Source organism: Pipistrellus hanaki, assembly GCF_964339955.1.
Source record: "Pipistrellus hanaki genome assembly, chromosome: 11".
Classification (NCBI taxonomy): Eukaryota; Metazoa; Chordata; class Mammalia; order Chiroptera; family Vespertilionidae; genus Pipistrellus; species Pipistrellus hanaki.
This window is the reverse complement of record NC_140513.1, coordinates 1794669-1813894: the sequence shown is the minus strand read 5'-3', so window position 1 is coordinate 1813894 and position 19226 is coordinate 1794669. Positions and strand designations below refer to the sequence as shown.

At 59.3% G+C, this 19226-nt stretch overlaps 1 protein-coding gene and 1 pseudogene across 2 annotated transcripts; both read left to right on the top strand.

Annotated features, from left to right (window-relative positions):
• Positions 1 to 957: 957 nt before the first annotated feature.
• LOC311630256 (bile salt-activated lipase-like) lies at positions 958 to 6916 on the top strand (the record flags this gene model as incomplete). Its single annotated transcript, XM_084899125.1, has 11 exons — positions 958 to 1023; positions 1781 to 1940; positions 2033 to 2155; positions 2329 to 2526; positions 3057 to 3187; positions 3479 to 3586; positions 3697 to 3814; positions 4365 to 4551; positions 4717 to 4920; positions 6241 to 6438; positions 6688 to 6916. 11 exons carry the CDS (start codon positions 958 to 960, stop codon positions 6914 to 6916), a joined length of 1722 nt encoding a protein of 573 aa, XP_084755251.1.
• A 3598-nt stretch (positions 6917 to 10514) lies between these two features.
• LOC311630255 (bile salt-activated lipase-like) lies at positions 10515 to 16445 on the top strand (annotated as a pseudogene). Its single transcript, XR_014797078.1, has 11 exons — positions 10515 to 10580; positions 11329 to 11488; positions 11581 to 11703; positions 11875 to 12072; positions 12580 to 12710; positions 12973 to 13080; positions 13174 to 13291; positions 13834 to 14020; positions 14188 to 14391; positions 15670 to 15867; positions 16117 to 16445. The product of XR_014797078.1 is annotated as a bile salt-activated lipase-like (transcript).
• Positions 16446 to 19226: the final 2781 nt, after the last annotated feature.

The window sequence follows — 19226 nt, the reverse complement described above, 5'->3', positions numbered from 1 at the left end:
TGCTCAGCTCTCTCTTCCTCTGTCTCTCCCTCTGTCTATCCCTTTCTCTGTCTCTCCCTCTGTCTCACACTCAGCCTCTCTGCATCTCCATTATCTCTTTCTCTCCCTCAGTCCCCCTCTCTGTCTGCCTCTTCCTCTCTCTGTCTCTCCCTCTGTCTGTCCCCTCTCTGTCTCTCTGCTGTGCCCAGACTGTGGTGCATTTCTGAAGCCAGGTGCTTCCTCTTCCTCAGGGAAGCCCCCTCCCTCCCCACCTGTGCCCACCTGAGCCCCCAGTCCCGCATCAGGGCTGCTGGTGCTAAGTGGGAGGTGTGCCCTCCCTGAGGGCATGGTCGCCTGCCCTGTGCTGCTTGGGGTCCCCACTCCCAGCTCGGACTGTTCCCCAGTGGGCCCTCGGACCCAGGCTCACCATGTGGCTGCCCAGGCGCACACAGCCCTCTGTCCCGGAAGCCACACGCCCATGGCCTATGACCTCCCTTTGCTGAGGTCCGGAGCTCAGCTGGGGGCCAGGCAGGGCCTGGAGGGAAGCAGGCCCACTTCTCTGGGGGAGCCCAGGCCCTTGTAAAGGAGCCCCCATGCGGGGCCCTGTGCACCCAGCTGGGTCCCTGAAGCCCTGGCCTGGCCACCTGACTATTCCGGGTGACCGGCCCAGGTGCCCTGTGGGCACCAGGCATCCGGATCAGCAGGTCCTGGGCAAGGGAACCATCCCAGCACCCGTGCACATGTGTGTGTGTGTGTCTGAGTGTTTGTGTGTCCACACTTGCATGTCCTTGGCCCTGAGCCTGGCTGAGAACCACAGTTATTCTGGCCCCGGGTATACTGCCTGGAGGAAGGGGCAGAGGGAGGAAGTGAGGAGGGGAGCCAGTCACAGGCAACTACCTGCCCCAGCTCCCAGAGGGCTCCCGCCCCATAAATACCCGCACACAGAGGCAGGGTCATCCCAAAGAATGCACACCCACCATGGGGCGCCCCGACCTGGCTGTCTTAGGCCTGGCCTGCTGCTTGGCAGGAGTGAGCACAGCAAAGGTAAGCGAGAGCCCAGCGAACTTAGAAGGCTCCTGTCTGCTCCCCTAACCCGGCCTGGGACCTGGGACAGCACCGAGGAGGGAGGCAGGCAGGTGGGGCGCTGGCACAGAGAGCCCCCCAAGCCCAACGCAGCCCAGGGCTTCCCTGGCCCGTCCTCTGCCTCCTGCCTTCCCGCGCACACGATGGCCCCGCAGCTGACAGCCAGGACGCCATGACCTCCAATGTCAGAGACCACGAGGAAGGGCTGGGCCAGGCACTCTCCAGGGCACTCAGGGCACTTCCGCCAACACAAGGGTCCCCCATCCCCAGGTCCCTGTACCCTCAGGGCTGATTTGGGCATCTGATGGGCCTCCAGAGCCCTGGCTCTCCCTCTGCCCGGGGATGGCCCTGGCCCGGCTCACAAGGGGTCCGGGCCTTGAGCAGCCCCCAGTTTGCCCATCACAGCCCTGGCGTTGGACCAGGAGTGTGGACATCGGTCTATTTTAACCCCGAGCCTGGCCCCCAAGAAGGGGTGACACCCTCCTGCTTGCCAGTGGCCAGGCCCCTCCAGGGGGAGTGGGGAGCCTGGGGCACCTACAGGACCCCTTCCCTCAGGCCCTGCCAGGGGTGAGGGGCAGGGCTTCCACAGGAACCCACAGCTGCAGGCAGGCCTGACTAGGGGCCCCACCTGGAGGCTGTCTGAACCCCTAGAGCCTGCTGGGGTAGCCACTTCCTGCTAGCCTCCCCTGCCTGTGCCCTGAGCCTGCCCTCTCCCCAGCTGGGCGTGGTGCACACAGAAGGGGGCTTTGTGGAGGGCGTCAACAAGAAGCTTGGCCTCTTGGGCATCGGCGGCCGCTCTGTGGACATCTTCAAGGGCATACCCTTCGCCGCCCCACCCCAGTCCCTGGAGAACCCCCAGCGGCACCCCGGCTGGCAAGGTGGGTGTGGGTCCATGGGAATGGTGCTGACTCTGTGCCTAGAGTGGTGGTGGGGCCACCAACCTCACGCCAGCCCATCTGGTCACCCACAGGGACCCTGAAGGCCAAGGACTTCAAGCCGCGATGCCTGCAAGTCACTCTCACCCAGCTGAACACCAGGGGCTCTGAGGACTGCCTCTACCTCAACATCTGGGTCCCCCAGGACCAGAAGGAAGGTGTAAACACTATCCCATGCCCTCCAGGTCCCCTAACCTGTACAAAGTGCCCTGGCAGCATAGGCCCAGCCCTTCCTCTTGGGTGTGTGGGCGCCAGAGATGAAATCCCTGAAACAAGCACCCAAAGGAGATAGGGGGATTACTAGGGTCACCAGGCCTGTCTCCTGCCTCAGTTTCACAGAACCTGCCTGTCATGATCTGGGTCTTCGGAGGAGCCTTCCTCATAGGGTCTGGCCAAGGGTTAAACTTCTTCAGTGACTACCAGTATGAAGGGGAGGAGATCGCCACACGGGGCAATGTCATCGTGGTCACCTTCAGCTACCGCATCGGGCCGCTGGGCTTCCTCAGCACTGGGGACGCCCACCTGCCAGGTGTGCCAGGGCTTGGGGCTGGGGTTGAGGGAGCTGGTGAGGGACCTTCACCACTGCTTTCTCCCAACAACTTTTGAGAGTCTCCAAGAAAGACCCACAATTCTACTGGCAACACAGGAAGCTGGGGATGGACATTGAGATACAGGAGCCCATCGGAAGGTGTAGCGAGAGAAGAGGCTGCCCGCCAGCCAGGCAGGGACCAGGCAGACCAGGAAACAGGGACAGGGACCTAGGAAGACCAGGGAGCACAGACAGGGACCCGAGGAGAGACAGAGGATAAGACACTGAGGAGGTGACTTGGCGGACTAGGAGCTGTAGGACAGACAGACAGCAGTGGGACGGTGTCAGGGATAGAGATGAGCAGCCTGGCCCTCCTGCTCCTGGTGCCCTGCCTGAGCCCACACCCATTCCAGCACCTCATTTCTCATCCACCTGGGACCCATCATGTGCAATCCTGGGCTTGACAGGGGTCCCCACATGGAGGAAGCAATCCCCCACCCCAGTCCCTCATGGGCCTCCACCCGCCCCAGGTAACTACGGCCTCCGGGACCAGCACATGGCCATCGCGTGGGTGAAGAGGAACATTGCGGCCTTCGGGGGGGACCCCGACAACATCAGCATTTTTGGGGAATCAGCCGGAGGTGCCAGCGTCTCTCTGCAGGTCTGGGGTCCCTCGGAGGGCTGGCATTCTTCCCAGGGTGATAGCGGAGATCAATAGGGGGCTGACAGGAGCTGGGGGACCTGATGGGAATTGGAGGAGCTAATGGGAATGGGAGAGCTGGGGGAGCTGATGTGGCTGGGAGAGCGGAAGGGGGCTGGGGGAGCTGTCGGGAGCTGGGGGAGCTGATGGGCTGTGGGGAACAGCATGAAGCTGACAGTCTAGCTGTCCCTGCTGGAGACCGGGTGGGCAGGAGATGGGAGGCCATGGTGACAGGACCTCTGTGTGTCGCAGACCCTCTCTCCCTACAACAAGGGCCTCATCCGGCGAGCCATCAGCCAGAGCGGCGTGGCACTGGTCCCCTGGGCCATCCAGAAGGACCCTCTCTCCTGGGCTAAGCATGTAAAGGGGAGCTGTGGAGGGGGTGATGGGAGGATTACATATTTCCCACGTCCTATCCCAGTCCCCGTGGCCACTGGCCTCACCCACCTGTCTGCCCCCAAAACCGCCAGATCGCCAAGAAGGTGGGCTGCCCCCTGGACGATACCGCCAGAATGGCCAAGTGTCTGAAGGTCACCAACCCCCAGGTGCTGACGCTGGCCTATAAAATACCCCTGGTGGGCCTGAAGTGTGAGTGGGGCTCCCCATGGGGGTGATGACCATGCACCCAAAGAAGTGAGGATTGAGGGGCTACTTCCTGGCCCGTCACCCACTCATGGCGTCCCTGGGAGCCCACTGCCGCCAGGGCCCTAATTGCCTCCGTGGCCTCGACTGGCTGTGCCTCAGAGGACATCCCTCCCTCTGATCCTCCCTGGGCCTGACCCCTTTGGGAAGCTGCTGCACCTTGTCCGCAACAATGGGCAGAAACAGTCATTTGCACCCACTTTCAGGGACCTCAGGCCCAGTGCTGTCAGCGGGCCGGAGTGGCCCAGGGAGCCTGTGGCAGTGTGCACACAGTCCGGGCTGCCACACTGGGCAGAGGTGGCATTGGGCGGACAGGGCCAGGAGAGCTGCTCCACATGCCAGGGCAGCCCAGGACATAGAATGATCCGGGCCCATGTCAGGGGGACAGGCTGGGGACCCGGGTCTGGATCAGAGGATAAAAGGACTGCCCCTGGGCCTGGGGCCTGGCAGGGGATCTAGAACCTTCCACGTGTGAGGACCCCTGCTCTCCACTCAGACCCTGCCCTGCTCTACGGGGGCCTCTTGCCTGTCGTGGATGGAGACTTCATCCCCGATGACCCCATCAACCTTTTCGCCAATGCGGCCGACATCGACTACATCGCTGGCACGAATGACATGGACGGCCACATTTTTGCCAGCATTGACCTGCCGGCCGTCAACGTGGTCATACTGACCATCACCGGGTGAGTAGCCCGGGCCAGGGCAGTCCTGGAAGGCCTCTTGGGGAGGCATCAGCTGAGGGAGGAGGCCAGGAGGAGTAGCGGGCCATGTGCAGGCCCCTAGCAGGGTGGGTGAGGATGCCTCCTGCTGGCCCAGGTACAGGGTCCAGTGCCGGCTTGTCCCTGCAGGGAGGACTTCTACAAGCTGGTCAGAGGGCTCACCATGGCCAAGGGGCCCAGAGGTGCCAACGCCACCTTTGACTTCTACACGGCGTCCTGGGCCCAGGACTCTTCCCAGGAGGCCAAGAAGAAGACGGTGGTGGACTTAGAGACCGACATTAGCTTTCTGATGCCCACGAAGATGGCCGTGGCCCAGCACAGAGCCAACGCTAAGTGAGGACCTGGGCATGGGGAGGCCCAAGTTGGTCACACACCTTCCTGGCGAAGCCTGTGTGTTACGCAAGGGTCAGAGGGGCCCGGAAAGCCATGATGGGGTCCCAGTGGTGCCTGTACCATCTGCCTTGCCCAGGCCCTAGGAGACTTGAGAAGGGCCCTCCTCACCTCCCAGCTCAGCAGCCTTTCCAAACCCTCCTCCTGTTACTGGGAAACTCCAGGTTTGGCTGGGGCTGCCTGTCCCTGTGTTCAATAAGGAAGGCTGGATGGAATCCTTGAGGCATTTATTGACAAGGCCATCCAACCAAGAAGACAGGGCGCCTACAAGCATTCAAATCCTTTCTTCCAGCAGGTGCAGGGACAGGACTATAAAGAAAAAGGGACTGGGGTGCTACGTGCAGCACTGGGGGTCAGCAGACTTCAGCTATTGTAGTCATCACTCGATGAGATGATGTGGAGGAGATGATGTGGGTGAAATGATGTGGAGGAGATGGTGTTGAGGAGATGATGTGGGGGAGATGATGTGGGGGAGGTGATGTGGAGGAGATGATGTTCTGACCCCTGGTGGGTCTACCTGTCCCTGCTTACTGGTTCTGGTTGCTGGATTCACAGCTGAGTCACCTCTTTCAGGCTTGCACAGGCCTTCAAAGGAAATTTAAGAAAACTTAACCCCTATTCACATCAGTATAAATGTTCTAAGACTGAAACTGATAGGGTTACTTTCCAGGTTAATTCAGGTGCTCTATCCACCAGGTTGTAAGGCCCCAGTCACTCAGCCCCCAGGCCTCCCCTGCAGTGTCTGCAGCCACCCTCCAGCCCCCAGTCTGAGGGAGACAGAACATGGGGCGATGATCTCTGATGTGGGTTGGAGTTGGCCAACATTCAAAACAACTCTGGCCTGTGGCCGCCTGGTCAAGCTCCAGGGAAAACAAAAAGGAAGGTAGGGATGCTTCCTCGGAAGGCAGAGGACACGATGCCTAGGAAGTGCAGGCAGAAAGCTGGTCCCAACTACAGGAAGTCGAGCTCTTCCTTGGGCGGGACAGGTGTGTTCCCGACGAAGACACCCATTCATGTGCAGAGAGGAGGGAAGACGCCTCCATAGGCTTTGTGGAGGGAAGAGTGAATGCACCTGAAATCCCAGAACCACAACCCCACGGCCTTCCCATCCCAAGTGCAGGGTCCCAGGGCCCTCCTGAGTCTGAGTCAGGGATTTCCCGGCCCCGCCCTGCTCTCCCCATGGCCTCCCTCCAGGGCCCTGCTCTGGGTGGGCTGCCCAGCTGAGCTCCCTAAAAACATGAGCCATGTCCCTCCCCTCCTCAGGAGTGCCCGGACCTACACCTACCTGTTCTCCCACCCCAATCGAATTCCATTGTTACCCAGCTGGGTGGGCGCGGTGCATTCCACTGACCTCCAGTATGTGTTTGGGAAGCCCTACGACAACCCCCTGATCTACCGGCCCCAAGACAGGACTGTCTCCCGAACCATGATCGCCTACTGGACCAACTTTGCCAGGACTGGGTAAGGCGGGGTGAGGCTGGGCCAGGCCTCCTGCCACCTGGGCCCCACATGCCTGTCCCCGGTCCTACACTTGACCTCCCTGAGCCTCAGTAACCTCTATTGTGTGTGAGGATAGAGGTACTGGTTGGGTACAGAACACGTACATGCCCAGCCAGTGCCCAGGACACAGTTAGATGCCCTGGTGGTTTGGGTCAGCATGGAGGCCTCCCGTGAGCCCTCAGACCCACACAGCCTTCCTCTCCTGTACAGGGACCCCAACAAGGGCCCCTCGGCTGTGCCCACCCAGTGGGAGCCCTACACCCAGGAAAATGGCAACTACCTGGAGATTAACAAGAAGATGGACGGCCAGTCCCTGAAGCAGCACCTGAGGAGCAGCTACCTGCAGTACTGGACCCAGACCTACCAGGCCCTGCCCACCGTGAGCAGAAACAGGACCGGACCCCCGCCGCCTTTAGATGACTCTACGGCCTTTCCTTGAGCTCCCCACTGCTGACTCTGAGTCAGATGTGCAGCCATGGGCTTCTAATGTCCTTGCCCAAGAGGCCACCTCCCACCCCAGTACTTTCCAAATAAAGCCGCTTCTTTCTCTGGCAACCCGCTTTGCCCTCATGACCTCAGCCACCACACAATTTCTGCCCAAGTCCGGCACCGAAGTGGGGTGCCCCTTATAAGAGGAGAGAGATTGTCAGAGAAGGGTCAGCCCTGAGTGGGGAGCAGGCCCGTGGGCAGTTGCCTCTGGACCAGTGAGCCCAGCCTCAGCCTCGATTTTGGGGTGTGGGGAACCGGGTCTGGGAATGGCCTGGGAGAGACACTGATTCGCCTCCAGCTGGATCCCAGGCAGAGACAGTAACGCATCCCGCTGGGTTCAGAGCAGAGGGTACTTAAGCTGGGCCTCGGGTGCCCCCACTGAGCTAGGGTGCTGCCCGCTGTTCTGGCAGAGTCTGGTGGGGAGCGGAAGGCAGAGGTGACACACAGGGCCATGGCCACCTCAGCAAGGTCTGGGACGGAGCACCGCCTGCACCGAGGCTCCCCCATCCTGACCTCACATGGCCCGGGAGGTGGGCACTGTGGACACCCCGTTGTAGACAGTTACTGTGAGAAATGCTCACCTGTCCCAATTCTAATGACACTCGGAGACAGAGTGCGGTGAAAGGAGACCTGAATGTGCTCTCCAGAGCGGGTGTCTGCCCGACTGTACAGGCACCCCCAGGCCCCTCCTCTGGCTCCTCATTGGCTGAGTACTCTGGGCTCACCTGTTTCCTGGCATGTCCACTGTACACTAGTTCCTCCCATTGGGCCCTTTAAGAAAATTGGGCGGAGCCTTTTCTAGTTGTCCCCAACCCCTGTCTAGCTGAGGCCGGTCCCTCCAGTGTGCCCAAAATGATGCTGGCCCACGCCCATGGGTCCTTGGTCGCACATCCTGGTCCCTCCCCCTGCCTTCTCTGTTCCTGGGGTGATTCAGCCACCGCTCCCATCAGAAGCTGGCCGTACTGGCCATTTCCTACAGTGCCAAGGCTCCAAAAGGGCCCTGTGCCCCAGGCTCTCACAGTGCGGACTCAAGCCCAGGTCTGAGACTCGAAAGCTCACAGTGTCAGCTCAGAGCGTGTGTGAGGGCTTTGAGGAGAGAAGGTTTCTAATAGTAGTGGGGGGGGGGGCGGTGTGTATGGCAGGGACAGCTCCAGGGATCAGCAGACCACCCTGATGCACACGGTCCAGTGTTTCCTGGCCAGGCGGTGGGACAGCGGGCAGTGTTGGTGCTATTCCTCCCTGCCCGCCCTGCCCCATCCTTCCACCTCCCCCACCAAAGGTTCCCATCGCCCACCTCCCATGGCAGAAGCACAGCACAGACCTGGACAATGAGGGCAGCCAGCCAGGGCCTGGGGGCTCTCAGGGCTCCAGCCCGTCTACCTTCAGGACAGTGAGTCTAAACTGGTGACTGCCTGAGACGGGACCTCAGACCTCACAGCCCTGGTTCCTCTGGGCCAGAGGGGAGCCAGGGGGCAGGAATCAGCACGTTTATCCTGCAAACCCACACTCACCTGGGACTCCTCAGACCACGTGCCCCCAGAGCAAGAGGGGCGGTCCAAGGCCTGGCCCTGGGTGAAATGAAGCCTGAGAGGAGCTGCAGCTCCAGGTTGCCAGGGTTTAGCTGTGGCCTTAAATAAGCTGCATCAGAAATCCTTCCCTGTGTCTGGCTCAGCACTGCCAGGGGGGTGGGGGTAAGTGGGGGGAGGATGGTGTGGATATTAAAGAACAGAGACAAGAGAATAAAGCTGGGGCTAGGTGGGACTGATGGAGAGACAGTGCCATAGCCTGCAAGCCAAGTCTTTATTTTATATTCAGATTGCACCAGGGAAAGTGCTCAAGATGTTTACATTGTTCTCTTGGATTGGGAATCTACTGGATTACATGCACCTGAACTCTATCAAGCTTTGTTTTGGCAGCACTTGCTACACTTCCTGCAGCTTACCTCACTTAGCCACGGGACCACAGGTTAGGACTTCAACCACAGCCTTTGGCTATAATTGTGCTGGGAAGGCTTTGCCCTCCAAGTGGGACTTGCACGTGGCTTTGCCATGAGAGGACCTGCCCTCTCATTAGTCTGAGGCTAGAACCTATCCAAACACTGTAGCCACTCTCCACATTTTCCCAGACACAAAGCCGCCAGAGAGGCCTTCCCAGGACAGGGTTCCCTGAGGCTTCCAATCGGGAAAGGAAGGCCCGGCCCCTGGAGGACAGGATGCAAAGTCCCCCCACAGTGGCCACTGACCAGTAACCCGCCTGGCCTTTCCAGTGGCAGGCTCTGATCTGTCCACAATCCCCACCTTAGTGCTGGTGGGTTCCCGTCTGAACTTGAAATCCAGGAATTCCTCCTCCTGGGCAGCAGAAACCACACGCCCAGCCACACTCCCCTCTTCCTCCAAAGGCAGGCAGCCCCGTCCTGGTCAGGAGTTGGTCCTTGCATGATTATTTTTTGAAAATGTGTGTAAACCCTAGCCAGTTTTGCTCAGCCTGAGGACTGAAGGGTTCCAGGTTTGATTCAGGTCAAGGGCACATGCCTGGGTAGAGGGCTTGGGCCCTGGTAGGGGGCATGGAGGAAGTAGCCAATCAATGATTCTCTCTCATCATTGATGTTTCTATTTCTCACTCCCTCTCCCTTCTTCTTGGCTATATATATATATCGTATTTCTCCGAAAATAAGAAAGTGTCTAATATTAATTTTTCTCCCAAAGTTAGGCTAGGTCTTATTTTCAGGGGATTTCTTATCTTTCCATGAACTAGGTCTTATTTTCGGAGGATGTCTTATTCAGGGAAACACGGTATATATATATATATATATATATATATATATATATATATATATATATATATATTTTTTTTTTTTTTTACACCATCGGGAAAAATATACAGAACATAAAATACTTTAATAATTTATAAGACTTCAATTTAGTGCTGCTCTGGGTCTCCACACCCAGCATAGACTGTTCCCCAGTGGGCCCTCGGACCCAGGCTCACCACGTGGCTGCCCAGGCGCACACAGCCCTCTCTGTCCCGGAAGCCACACGCCCATGCCCTATGACCTCCCTTTGCTGAGGTCCGGAGCTCAGCTGGGGGCCAGGCAGGGCCTGGAGGGAAACAGGCCCACTTCTCTGGGGGAGCCCAGGTCCTTGTAAAGGAGCCCCCATGCGGGGCCCTGTGCACCCAGCTGGGTCCCTGTCGCCTGGACTGGGCCACCTGACTATTCCTGGTGACCGGCCCAGGTGCACTGTGTGTACCAGGCACAAGATCAGGAGGTCCTGGGCATGGCGGACTATCCCAGCACCCGTGCACGTGTGTGTGTGTGTCTGTCTTAGGGTGTGTGTACCCACAATTGCATGTCCTTTGCCCTGAGCCTGGCTGGGAGCAATAGCTATCCTGGCCACAGGTATACTGCCTGAAGGAAGGGGCAGAGAGAGGAGGAGGGGAACCAGCCACAGGCAGCTGCCAGCCCCGGCTCCCGGATGTCTCCCGGATTTCTCCCTCCCCATAAATACCCACACGCAGAGGCAGGGTCACCAGAGGTAGGCACACTCACCATGGGGAGTCCGGAGCTGGCTGTCTTAGGCTTTGTCTGCTGCTTGGCAGGAGTGAGCTCAGCAAAGGTAAGCGAGAGCCCAGCGGACACGGAAGGGGTCCTCGGCTGCCCTAACCTGGCCTGGGACCTGGGACGGCACCGTGGAGGGGGCAGGCAGATGGGGCGCTGGCCCAGAGAGCCCCCAGAGTCCACCCCAGCCCAGCTTCCCCGGCCCTTCCCCTGCCTCCTGCCTTCCCGCGCACACGATGGCTCCGCAGCTGACAGCCAGGACGCCATGACCTCCAATGTCAGAGACCACGAGGAAGGGTTGGGCCAGGCGCTCTCCAGGGCACTCAGGGCACTTCTGCCAACACAAGGGTCCCCCAGCCCCAGGTCCCTGTGCCCTCAGGGCTGATCTGGGCATCTTCCTGGGCCTCCAGGGACCTGGCTCTCCCTCAGCCTGTGGATGGCCCTGGCCCGGCTAGAAGGGCCCAGGGCCCTGAGCAGCTGCCAGTTTGCCCATCAAAGCCCCTGCATCAGACCAGGAGTGTGGACCTCGGTCTAGTTCAACCCGGAGCCTCGAGCCAGGGCCTGAGAGGGGGTAACAACCACCTGCTTGCCAGTGGCTGGGCCTCTCCAGGGGGAGTGGGGAGCCTGGGGCACCTACAGGACCCCTTCCCTCAGGGCCCTGCCAGGGGTGAGGAGCGGGTGTTCCACAGGAACCCACAGCTGCAGGCAGGCCTGACTTGGAGGCTGTCTGAACCCCTAGAGCCTGCTGGGGTCTTCCCACATCACTGGCCTGCCCCTCCTGCGCCCTGAGCCTGCCCTCTCCCCAGCTGGGCGTGGTGCACACAGAAGGGGGCTTCGTGGAGGGTGTCAACAAGAAGCTCGGCCTCCTGGGCATCGGCGGCCGCTCTGTGGACATCTTTAAGGGCATCCCCTACGCCGCCCCGCCACAGACCCTGGAGAACGCCCAGCGGCACCCTGGCTGGCAAGGTGGGAGTGGGGGGGTGGGTGCTGGGCTGCCTCTGTGACTGGGGTCCTGGTGGGGCCACCATCCTCATGCCAGCCCCTCTGGTCACCCACAGGGACCCTGAAGGCCAAGGACTTCAAGCAGCGATGCCTGCAAATCACTGACACCCAGGACGACACCAAGGGCTCTGAGGACTGCCTCTACCTCAACATCTGGATCCCCCAGGGCCAGAAGGAAGGTGCATCCCCAACCCATGCCCTCCAGGTCCCCAGACCTGTAGAAAGTGCCAAGACAGCCAGAGGCCAGCCTAACCCCTTGGGTGTGTGGGCTCCAGAGCTGAAATCCCTGAAACAAGCACCCAGAGGGGATGGGAGGCAGCTGGGGTCACTGGGTCTGCTTCCTGCCTTAGTTTCCAGGAACCTGCCTGTAATGATCTGGATCTACGGAGGAGGCTTCCTGATGGGGTCCACCCAAGAGCTAAACTTTTTCAACAACTACGAGTTTGAAGGGGAGGAGATCACCACTCTGGGCAACGTGATCTTGGTCACCTTTAACTACCGCCTCGGGCCGCTGGGCTTCCTCAGCACTGGGGACGCCCACCTGCCAGGTGTGCCGGGGCCTGGGGCTGGGGTTGAGGGAGCTGGTGGGGGCCCTTCAGCAACACTTTCTTCCAACAACTCCTGAGAGTCTCCCAGAAAGACCCAGAATTCTCCTGGCAGTGCAGGAAGCTGGGGGTGGACAGTGAGACACAGAAGCCCATTGGCAGGTGTAGCGAGAGAAGAGGCTGCCCACAAGCCAGGCAGGGACCCAGGGAGAACGGAGTCCAGGGAGCGCGGACAGGGACCCAGGGAGAGACAGAAGATGACACACTGAGGAGGTGACTTGGCTGACTCAGAGCCGTAGGACAGACGGACAGCAGAGGGTCGGTGTCAGGGAGAGAGATGAACAGCCTGGCCCTCCTGCCCCTGGTGCCCTACCTGAGCCCAAACCCCTCTAGCACCACATTCCTCAGCCTCCTGGGACCTGCCATGCACCATCCTGGGCTTGTCATGGGTCTCCACATGGAGGAAGGTCTCCCCCACTCCAGTCCCTCATGGATCCCCACCCGCCCCAGGTAACTACGGCCTCCGGGACCAGCACATGGCCATCGCGTGGGTGAAGAGGAACATTGCGGCCTTCGGGGGGGACCCCAACAACATCAGCATAGCTGGGGAGTCAGCTGGAGGTGCCAGCGTCTCTCTGCAGGTCTGGGGTTGCTGGGATGGAAGATCTTCCTCCCACGGTGATGGTGGCGAGCAAATTGGGGGCTGATTGGGCTGGGAGAGCTGATGGGAGCTGGGGGAGCTGATGGGGCTGGGGGAGCTGATGGGGCTGGGGGAGCTGATGGGAACTGGGGGAGCTGATAGACTGTGGGAACAGCATGAAGCTGACAGTCTAGCTGACCCTGCTGAAGACCGGGTGGGCAGGAGAGGCGAGTCCTTGGTGACAGGACCTCTGTGTGTTGCAGACCCTCTCTTCCTACAACAAGGGCCTCATCCGGCGAGCCATCAGCCAGAGCGGCGTGGCGCTGTCCCCCTGGGCCATCCAGAAGGACCCTCTCTCCTGGGCCAAGAGGGTAAAGGGGAGCTGAGGTGGGGTTGGGGCTCAGTTTATCTCCTTCCCATGCCCTGTCCCAGTCTCCATGGCCATCTTCCCCCCAAATCTCCAGATCGCCAAGGATGTGGGCTGCCCCCTGGATGATACTGCCAAGTTGGCCAAGTGTCTGAAGGTCACCAACCCCCGGGTGCTGACGCTGGCCTATAAGATACCCCTGGTGGGCAAGGAGTGTGAGTGGGGCTCCCCATGGGGGGACGACCATGCACCCAAAGAAGTGAGGATTGAGGGGCTGCTTTCTGCCCACCAGCTGCTCATGGCGTTTCTTGGAGTCTGCTGCCACCCGGGCCCCTGTCACCTCCATGGCCTCGACTGGCTGTGCCTCGGGCGCCATCCCTCCCTCTGATCCTCCCTGGGCCCTGACCCCTTTGGGAAGCTGCTGCACCTTGTCCCCAACAATGGGCAGAAACAGTCATTTGCACCCACTTTCAGGGACCTCAGGCCCAGTGCTGTCAGCGGGCCGGAGTGGCCCAGGGAGCCTGTGGCAGTGTGCACACAGTCCGGGCTGCCACACTGGGCAGAGGTGGCATCGGGCAGACAGGGCCAGGAAAGCTACTCCACATGCCAGGGCAGCCCAGGACATAGAATGATCCGGGCCCATGTCAGGGGGACAGGCTGGGAACCAGGGTCTGGATCAGAGGAGACAGGGGCTGCCCCTGGACCAGGGCCTGGAAAGGGGCTCTGGAAGGTGAGAGGACCCCTGCTCTCCACTCAGACCACTTATTGCACTACGTGGGCCTCCTGCCTGTGGTGGATGGAGACTTCATCCCCGATGATTCCATCAGCCTTTTCGCCAACGCAGCCGACATCGACTACATGGCTGGCACCGACAACATGGATGGCTACCAGTTTGCCCGCATTGACCTGCCGGCCATCAACGTGGATGAGCTGACCGTCACGGGGTGAGTAGCATTCAGAGCTAGGGCAGAGCCGGAACGCCTGTGTGGAGGCATCACCTGAGGGAGGAGGCCAGGAGGAGTAGCGGGCCATGTGCAGGCCCCTAGCAGGGGGGGTGAGGATGCCTCCTGCTGGCCCGGGTACAGGGTCCAGTGCCGGCTTGTCCCTGCAGGGAGGACTTCTACAAGCTCGTCAGCCAAGTCACCATGGCCAAGGGACCCAGAGGTGCCAACGCCACCTTTGACTTCTACACAGCATCCTGGGCCCAGGACTCCTCCCAGGAGGCCAAGAAGAAGACGGTGGTGGACTTTGAGACCGACGTCTTCTTCCTGATGCCCACGAAGATGGCCGTGGCCCAGCACAGAGCCAACGCCAAGTGAGGGCCAGGGCAGGGGAGGCCCATCTGGGTCACCCACCTGCCCAAGGAGGACTCCCAGGGGTGGCACAGGGCGTTAGGGAGGCTGGGAAAGCCATGATGGGGTCTCAGTGGTGCCTGTGCCATCTGCCTTGCCCAGGCCTGAGGAGACTTGAGAAGGCCCCTCCTCACCTCCCAGCTCAGCAGCCTTTCCAGCGCTCTCCTCCTGTTACTGGGAAACCCCAGGATGGGCTGGGGCTGCCTGTCCCTGTGTCCAATAAGGAGGGCTGGACATTTATTGACAAGGCCAGCCAATTAAGAAGACAGGGCGCTTACAAGCATTCAAATCCTGTCTTCCAGCAGGTGCAGGGACAGGGCTATGAAGGTGAAGGTGCTGGGGTGCTCCGTGCAGCTCTGTGGGTCCACAGGCTTTAGCTATTATAGTCATCAAACGATGAGATAATATGGAGGAGATGATGTGGGGGAGATGATGTGGGTGAGACGATGTGGGGGAGATGATGTGGGGGAGATGATGTGGGGGAGATAATGTGGAGGAGATGGTGTGGGGGAGATGGTGTGGGGGAGATGATGTGCAGGAGATGATGTTTTGACTCCTGGTGGGTCTGTCTGTCCCTGCTTCAGTTCTGATTGCTGGATTCACAGCTGAGTCACCTCCTTCCTTCCTTGCACAGGCCTTCAAAGGAAACTTAAGAAAACTTAACCCCTATTCACCTCAGTATACGTGTTCTAAGACTGACTGATAGGGCTCCTTTCCAGGTTAATTCAGGTGCTCTGTCTACCAGGTTGTAAGGCCCCCGTTACTCAGCCCACAGGCTCCCTTGCAGTGTCTGCAGCCTCCCCACAGCCCCCAGGCTCAGGGAGACAGAACTTGGGGTGATGCTCTCTGATGTGGGTTTGCTATTTGCCAACATTCACAACAACTTTCGCCAGTGGCCACCTGGCCAACCTCCAGCGAAAACAAAATTAAGTTAGGAATGTTTACACAGAAGGCAGAGATGATACCATCCGAAGAGGAACACACATTCTTCTGCAGAGAAAAGGAGGGAAGACGCCTCCATAGGCTTTGTGGAGGGAAGAGTGAATGCACCTGAAATCCCAGAACCACAACCCCAGGGCCCTCCCTTCCGGGTGCAGGGACCCAGGGCCCTCCTGAGTCTGAGTCAGGGGATTTCCCGGCCCCGCCCTGCTCTCCCCATGGCCTCCCTCCAGGGCCCAGCTGTGGGTGTGCAGCCCGGCTGAGCTCCCTGCCAACCTGGGCCGTGTCCCTCCCCTCCTCAGGAGTGCCCGGACCTACACCTACCTGTTCTCCCAGCCCTCTCGCAATCCATTCTACCCCAGCTGGGTGGGCGCCGACCATGCCGATGAGCTCCCGTATGTGTTTGGGAAGCCCTTTGCCAACCCCCTGGGCTACCGGCCACAAGACAGGACTGTCTCCCGAACCATGATCGCCTACTGGACCAACTTTGCCAGGACTGGGTAAGGCGGGGTGAGGCTGGGCCAGGCCTCCTGCCACCTGGGCCCCACATGCCTGTCCCCGGTCCTACACTTGACCTCCCTGAGCCTTAGTATCCCCCTGTGTGTGTGAGGATAGAGCTACTGGTTGGGCACAGAACACATACATGCCCAGCCAGTGCCCAGGACACAGTTAGGTGCCCTGGTGGTTCGGGTCAGCATGGAGGCCTCCTGTGAGCCCTTAGACCCACACAGCCTTCCTCTCCTGTGCAGGGACCCCAACAAGGGCCCCTCGGCTGTGCCCACCCAGTGGGAGCCCTACACCCAGGAAAATGGCAACTACCTGGAGATTAATAAGAAGATGGACGGCCAGTCCCTGAAGCAGCACCTGAGGAGCAGCTACCTGCAGTACTGGACCCAGACCTACCAGGCCCTGCCCACTGTGAGCAGAGATGGGGTTGCCCCTCTGCCCCCTTTGGATGACCCTAAGGCCAATCCTGTGCCACCATCAGACGACTCTTCGCCCTCCCCATGAGCCCCCCACAAGTGACTCTGAGGGGCCTCAGATGCCACAGCCATTGGCATCCATTGTCCTTGCCTAGGAGGCCACAGGTTGGACCATGGGAGCCCACCTCCCGCCACAGCTCTTCCTGAATAAAGCCGCAGCTCTCTTTGGCAACTCGTTTTACCCTCATGACCCAGGTGCCCTTCTCTGCCAATGTCCAGCTCCGGAATTGGATTGCCCCCCCCCCCCATTTAGGAGTAGGATAGAGGGTCAGGGAAAGGTTTGCCCTGACTGGGGAGCAGGACCCGTGGGCAGTTGCCTCTGGACCAGTGGGCCCAGCCTCAGCCTCGGTTTTGGGGTGCGGGGAGCGGGCTCTGTGTAACGGGGTTGGGAATGGCCTGGGAGAGACACTGATTCGCCTCCAGCTGGATCCCAGGCAGACAGTAACACATCCCGCTGGGCTCAGAGCAGAGGGTACCTGGGATGGGTCTTGGGTGCCCCCAGCTTGGTCAGGGTGCTGCCCACTACTCTGGCAGAGTCCGGAGGGGAGCGGAAGGCAGAGGTGACACGCAGGGCCATGGCCACCTCAGCAAGGTCTGCGATGGGCACCGCCTGCACCGAGGCTCCCCCATCCTGACCTCACATGGCCCGGGCGGTGGGCACTGTGGGCACCCCGTTGTAGACAGTTACTGTGAGAAATGCTCACCAGCTCCAATTCTAATGACACTCGGAGACAGAGTGCGGTGAAAGGAGACCTGAATGTGCTCTCCAGAGCGGGTGTCCGCCCGGCTGTACAGGCACCCCAGGGGCGGGAACACCGCCCATTTGTGTGGCCTCTCCTCCGGCTCCTCATTGGCTGAGTACTCTGGGCTCTCCTGTTTCCTGGCATGTCCACTAGGTCCTCCCATTGGGCCCTTTAAGAAAATTGGGCTGAGCCTTTTCTAGTTCCCCCTAACCCCTGTCTAGCTGAGTCCAGGACAGTGAGTCTAAACTGGTGACTGCCTGAGATGGGACCTCAGACCTCACAGCCCTGGTTCCTCTCAGCCAGAAGGGAGCCAGAGGGCAGGAATCAGCACGTTTATCCTGAAAACCCACACTCAGCTGGGACTCCTCGGACCACGTGCCCCAGAGGAAGGTGCTGCGAGAAATGAAGCCTGTGAAGATCTGCAGCTCCTGGGTCCCAGGGCCCAGCTGTGGCCTTAAATAACCTGCATCACAAATCCTTCCCTGTGGCTGGCTCAGCCCGGCCCGGGGAGAATGTGATGGGGGCAGGGAAGGATTAATGAAGACAGACAAGAGAATAAAGCTGGGGCCAGGTGAGACGCTGCTCTCTGATGGAGAGTCAGTGCCACAGCCTGCAAGCTGAGTCTCCATTTTATCACCGGATTCCACCAAGCATAGTGCTCAAGATATTTACAATGGTCTCTGGGACTTCAAATCTACTCAATTACATGCACCTGAACTCTATCAAGCTCTGTTTTTTCAGCCTACCTCATTTAGCCAAAGGGATTATATGTTTGGACCTAAGGTCAGGCTTACAACCATAACCGTTGGCTATAATTGTGCTGTGAGGGTTTTGCCCTCCAAGCTGGGACTTGCACGTGGCTTTGCCATGAGAGGACCTGCCCTCTCAATAGTCTGAGGCTAGAACCTATCAAAACACCATAGCCGCTCTCCACACTTCCCCAGACACACCACCACCAGAGAGGCCTTCCCAGGACAGGGTTCCCTGAGGGTTCCAATCGGGAATGGAAGGGGCGGCCCCTGGCGGCCAGGATGGGAAGTCCCCGCACAGAGGCCACTGGCCAGTACAATACCTGGCCTTCCCAGTGGCAGGCTCTGATCTGCCCACAATCCCCACCTTAGTGCTGGTGGGTTCCCGTCTGAACTTGAAATCCAGGAATTCCTCCTCCTGGGCAGCAGAAACCACATGACCAGCCACTCCAAAGGCAGGCAGCCCCGTCTTGGTCAGGAGTTGGTCCTTGCAACTGTTTTTAAAAATCGGGGTAAAATTTGAATCACATAAAACACGATAGTTTAACGATGCATGAGCTCAATTCAGTGATATTGATTGCAGCGACACTGTTGTGCAACCATCACCACCCTCTGGTTCCCAATCCTTGCACCCTCCACACAGAAGCTGTGTATGTGCTCCTCAGGATCTCCCCTCCCCCAACTGCTGCTATGCTGTTCAGCCTCCTGCCTCAGGCAGTTTGCCTATTCTAAACATTCTTTATTATTGCTTTTCATTTTAGAGAGGGAGGGAGAGAGCAGAACACGGATCTGAGAATTACACGGATCTGCTGCCCCCTGCATGCCCCCCACTGGGGAAGGAGGCTCCATGTGCAGGATTGAGAATGGAAAGGGTGAACTGTTGGTCCAGGAAAGATGCTCAACCTACTGAGCCACCCAGGCCGGGCTGTTTTCTTTACTTTGAACTTGTATGGTTGAGAGTATTGCAGACTTCTGCCATTTCCCTTCTCTGTCCTTTCCACCCACCTCCCTCCCCAGCCCTGTCTCTGCCCTCTCTATAGCCTATGAATATATGCCTGTAAGTTCTGGATTCATCTCTTCCCGCCCTCCCTCCACCCTCACTTCCAGATCTGTCCTGCTGTTCCCTGCGTCCATGCCTATGGATCTGTTTATTTGTCAGTTTATTCGGTTCATTAGATTCCACGTGAGTGAGATCATGTGATACTTGTCTTCCTCCCACTGGCTTATTTGGCTATGCATGGTACTCTCCAGGTCCCTCCGGCTGTCTCAACGGGGAAGAGTTCCTTGTTTTTCTGCTATTGAGTGATCCATGTGCAATTGTACCACTTTCTTATCCACTTGTCCACTGACGGATAGAATAAACGCACCCCTCAAGCCCTTTGCT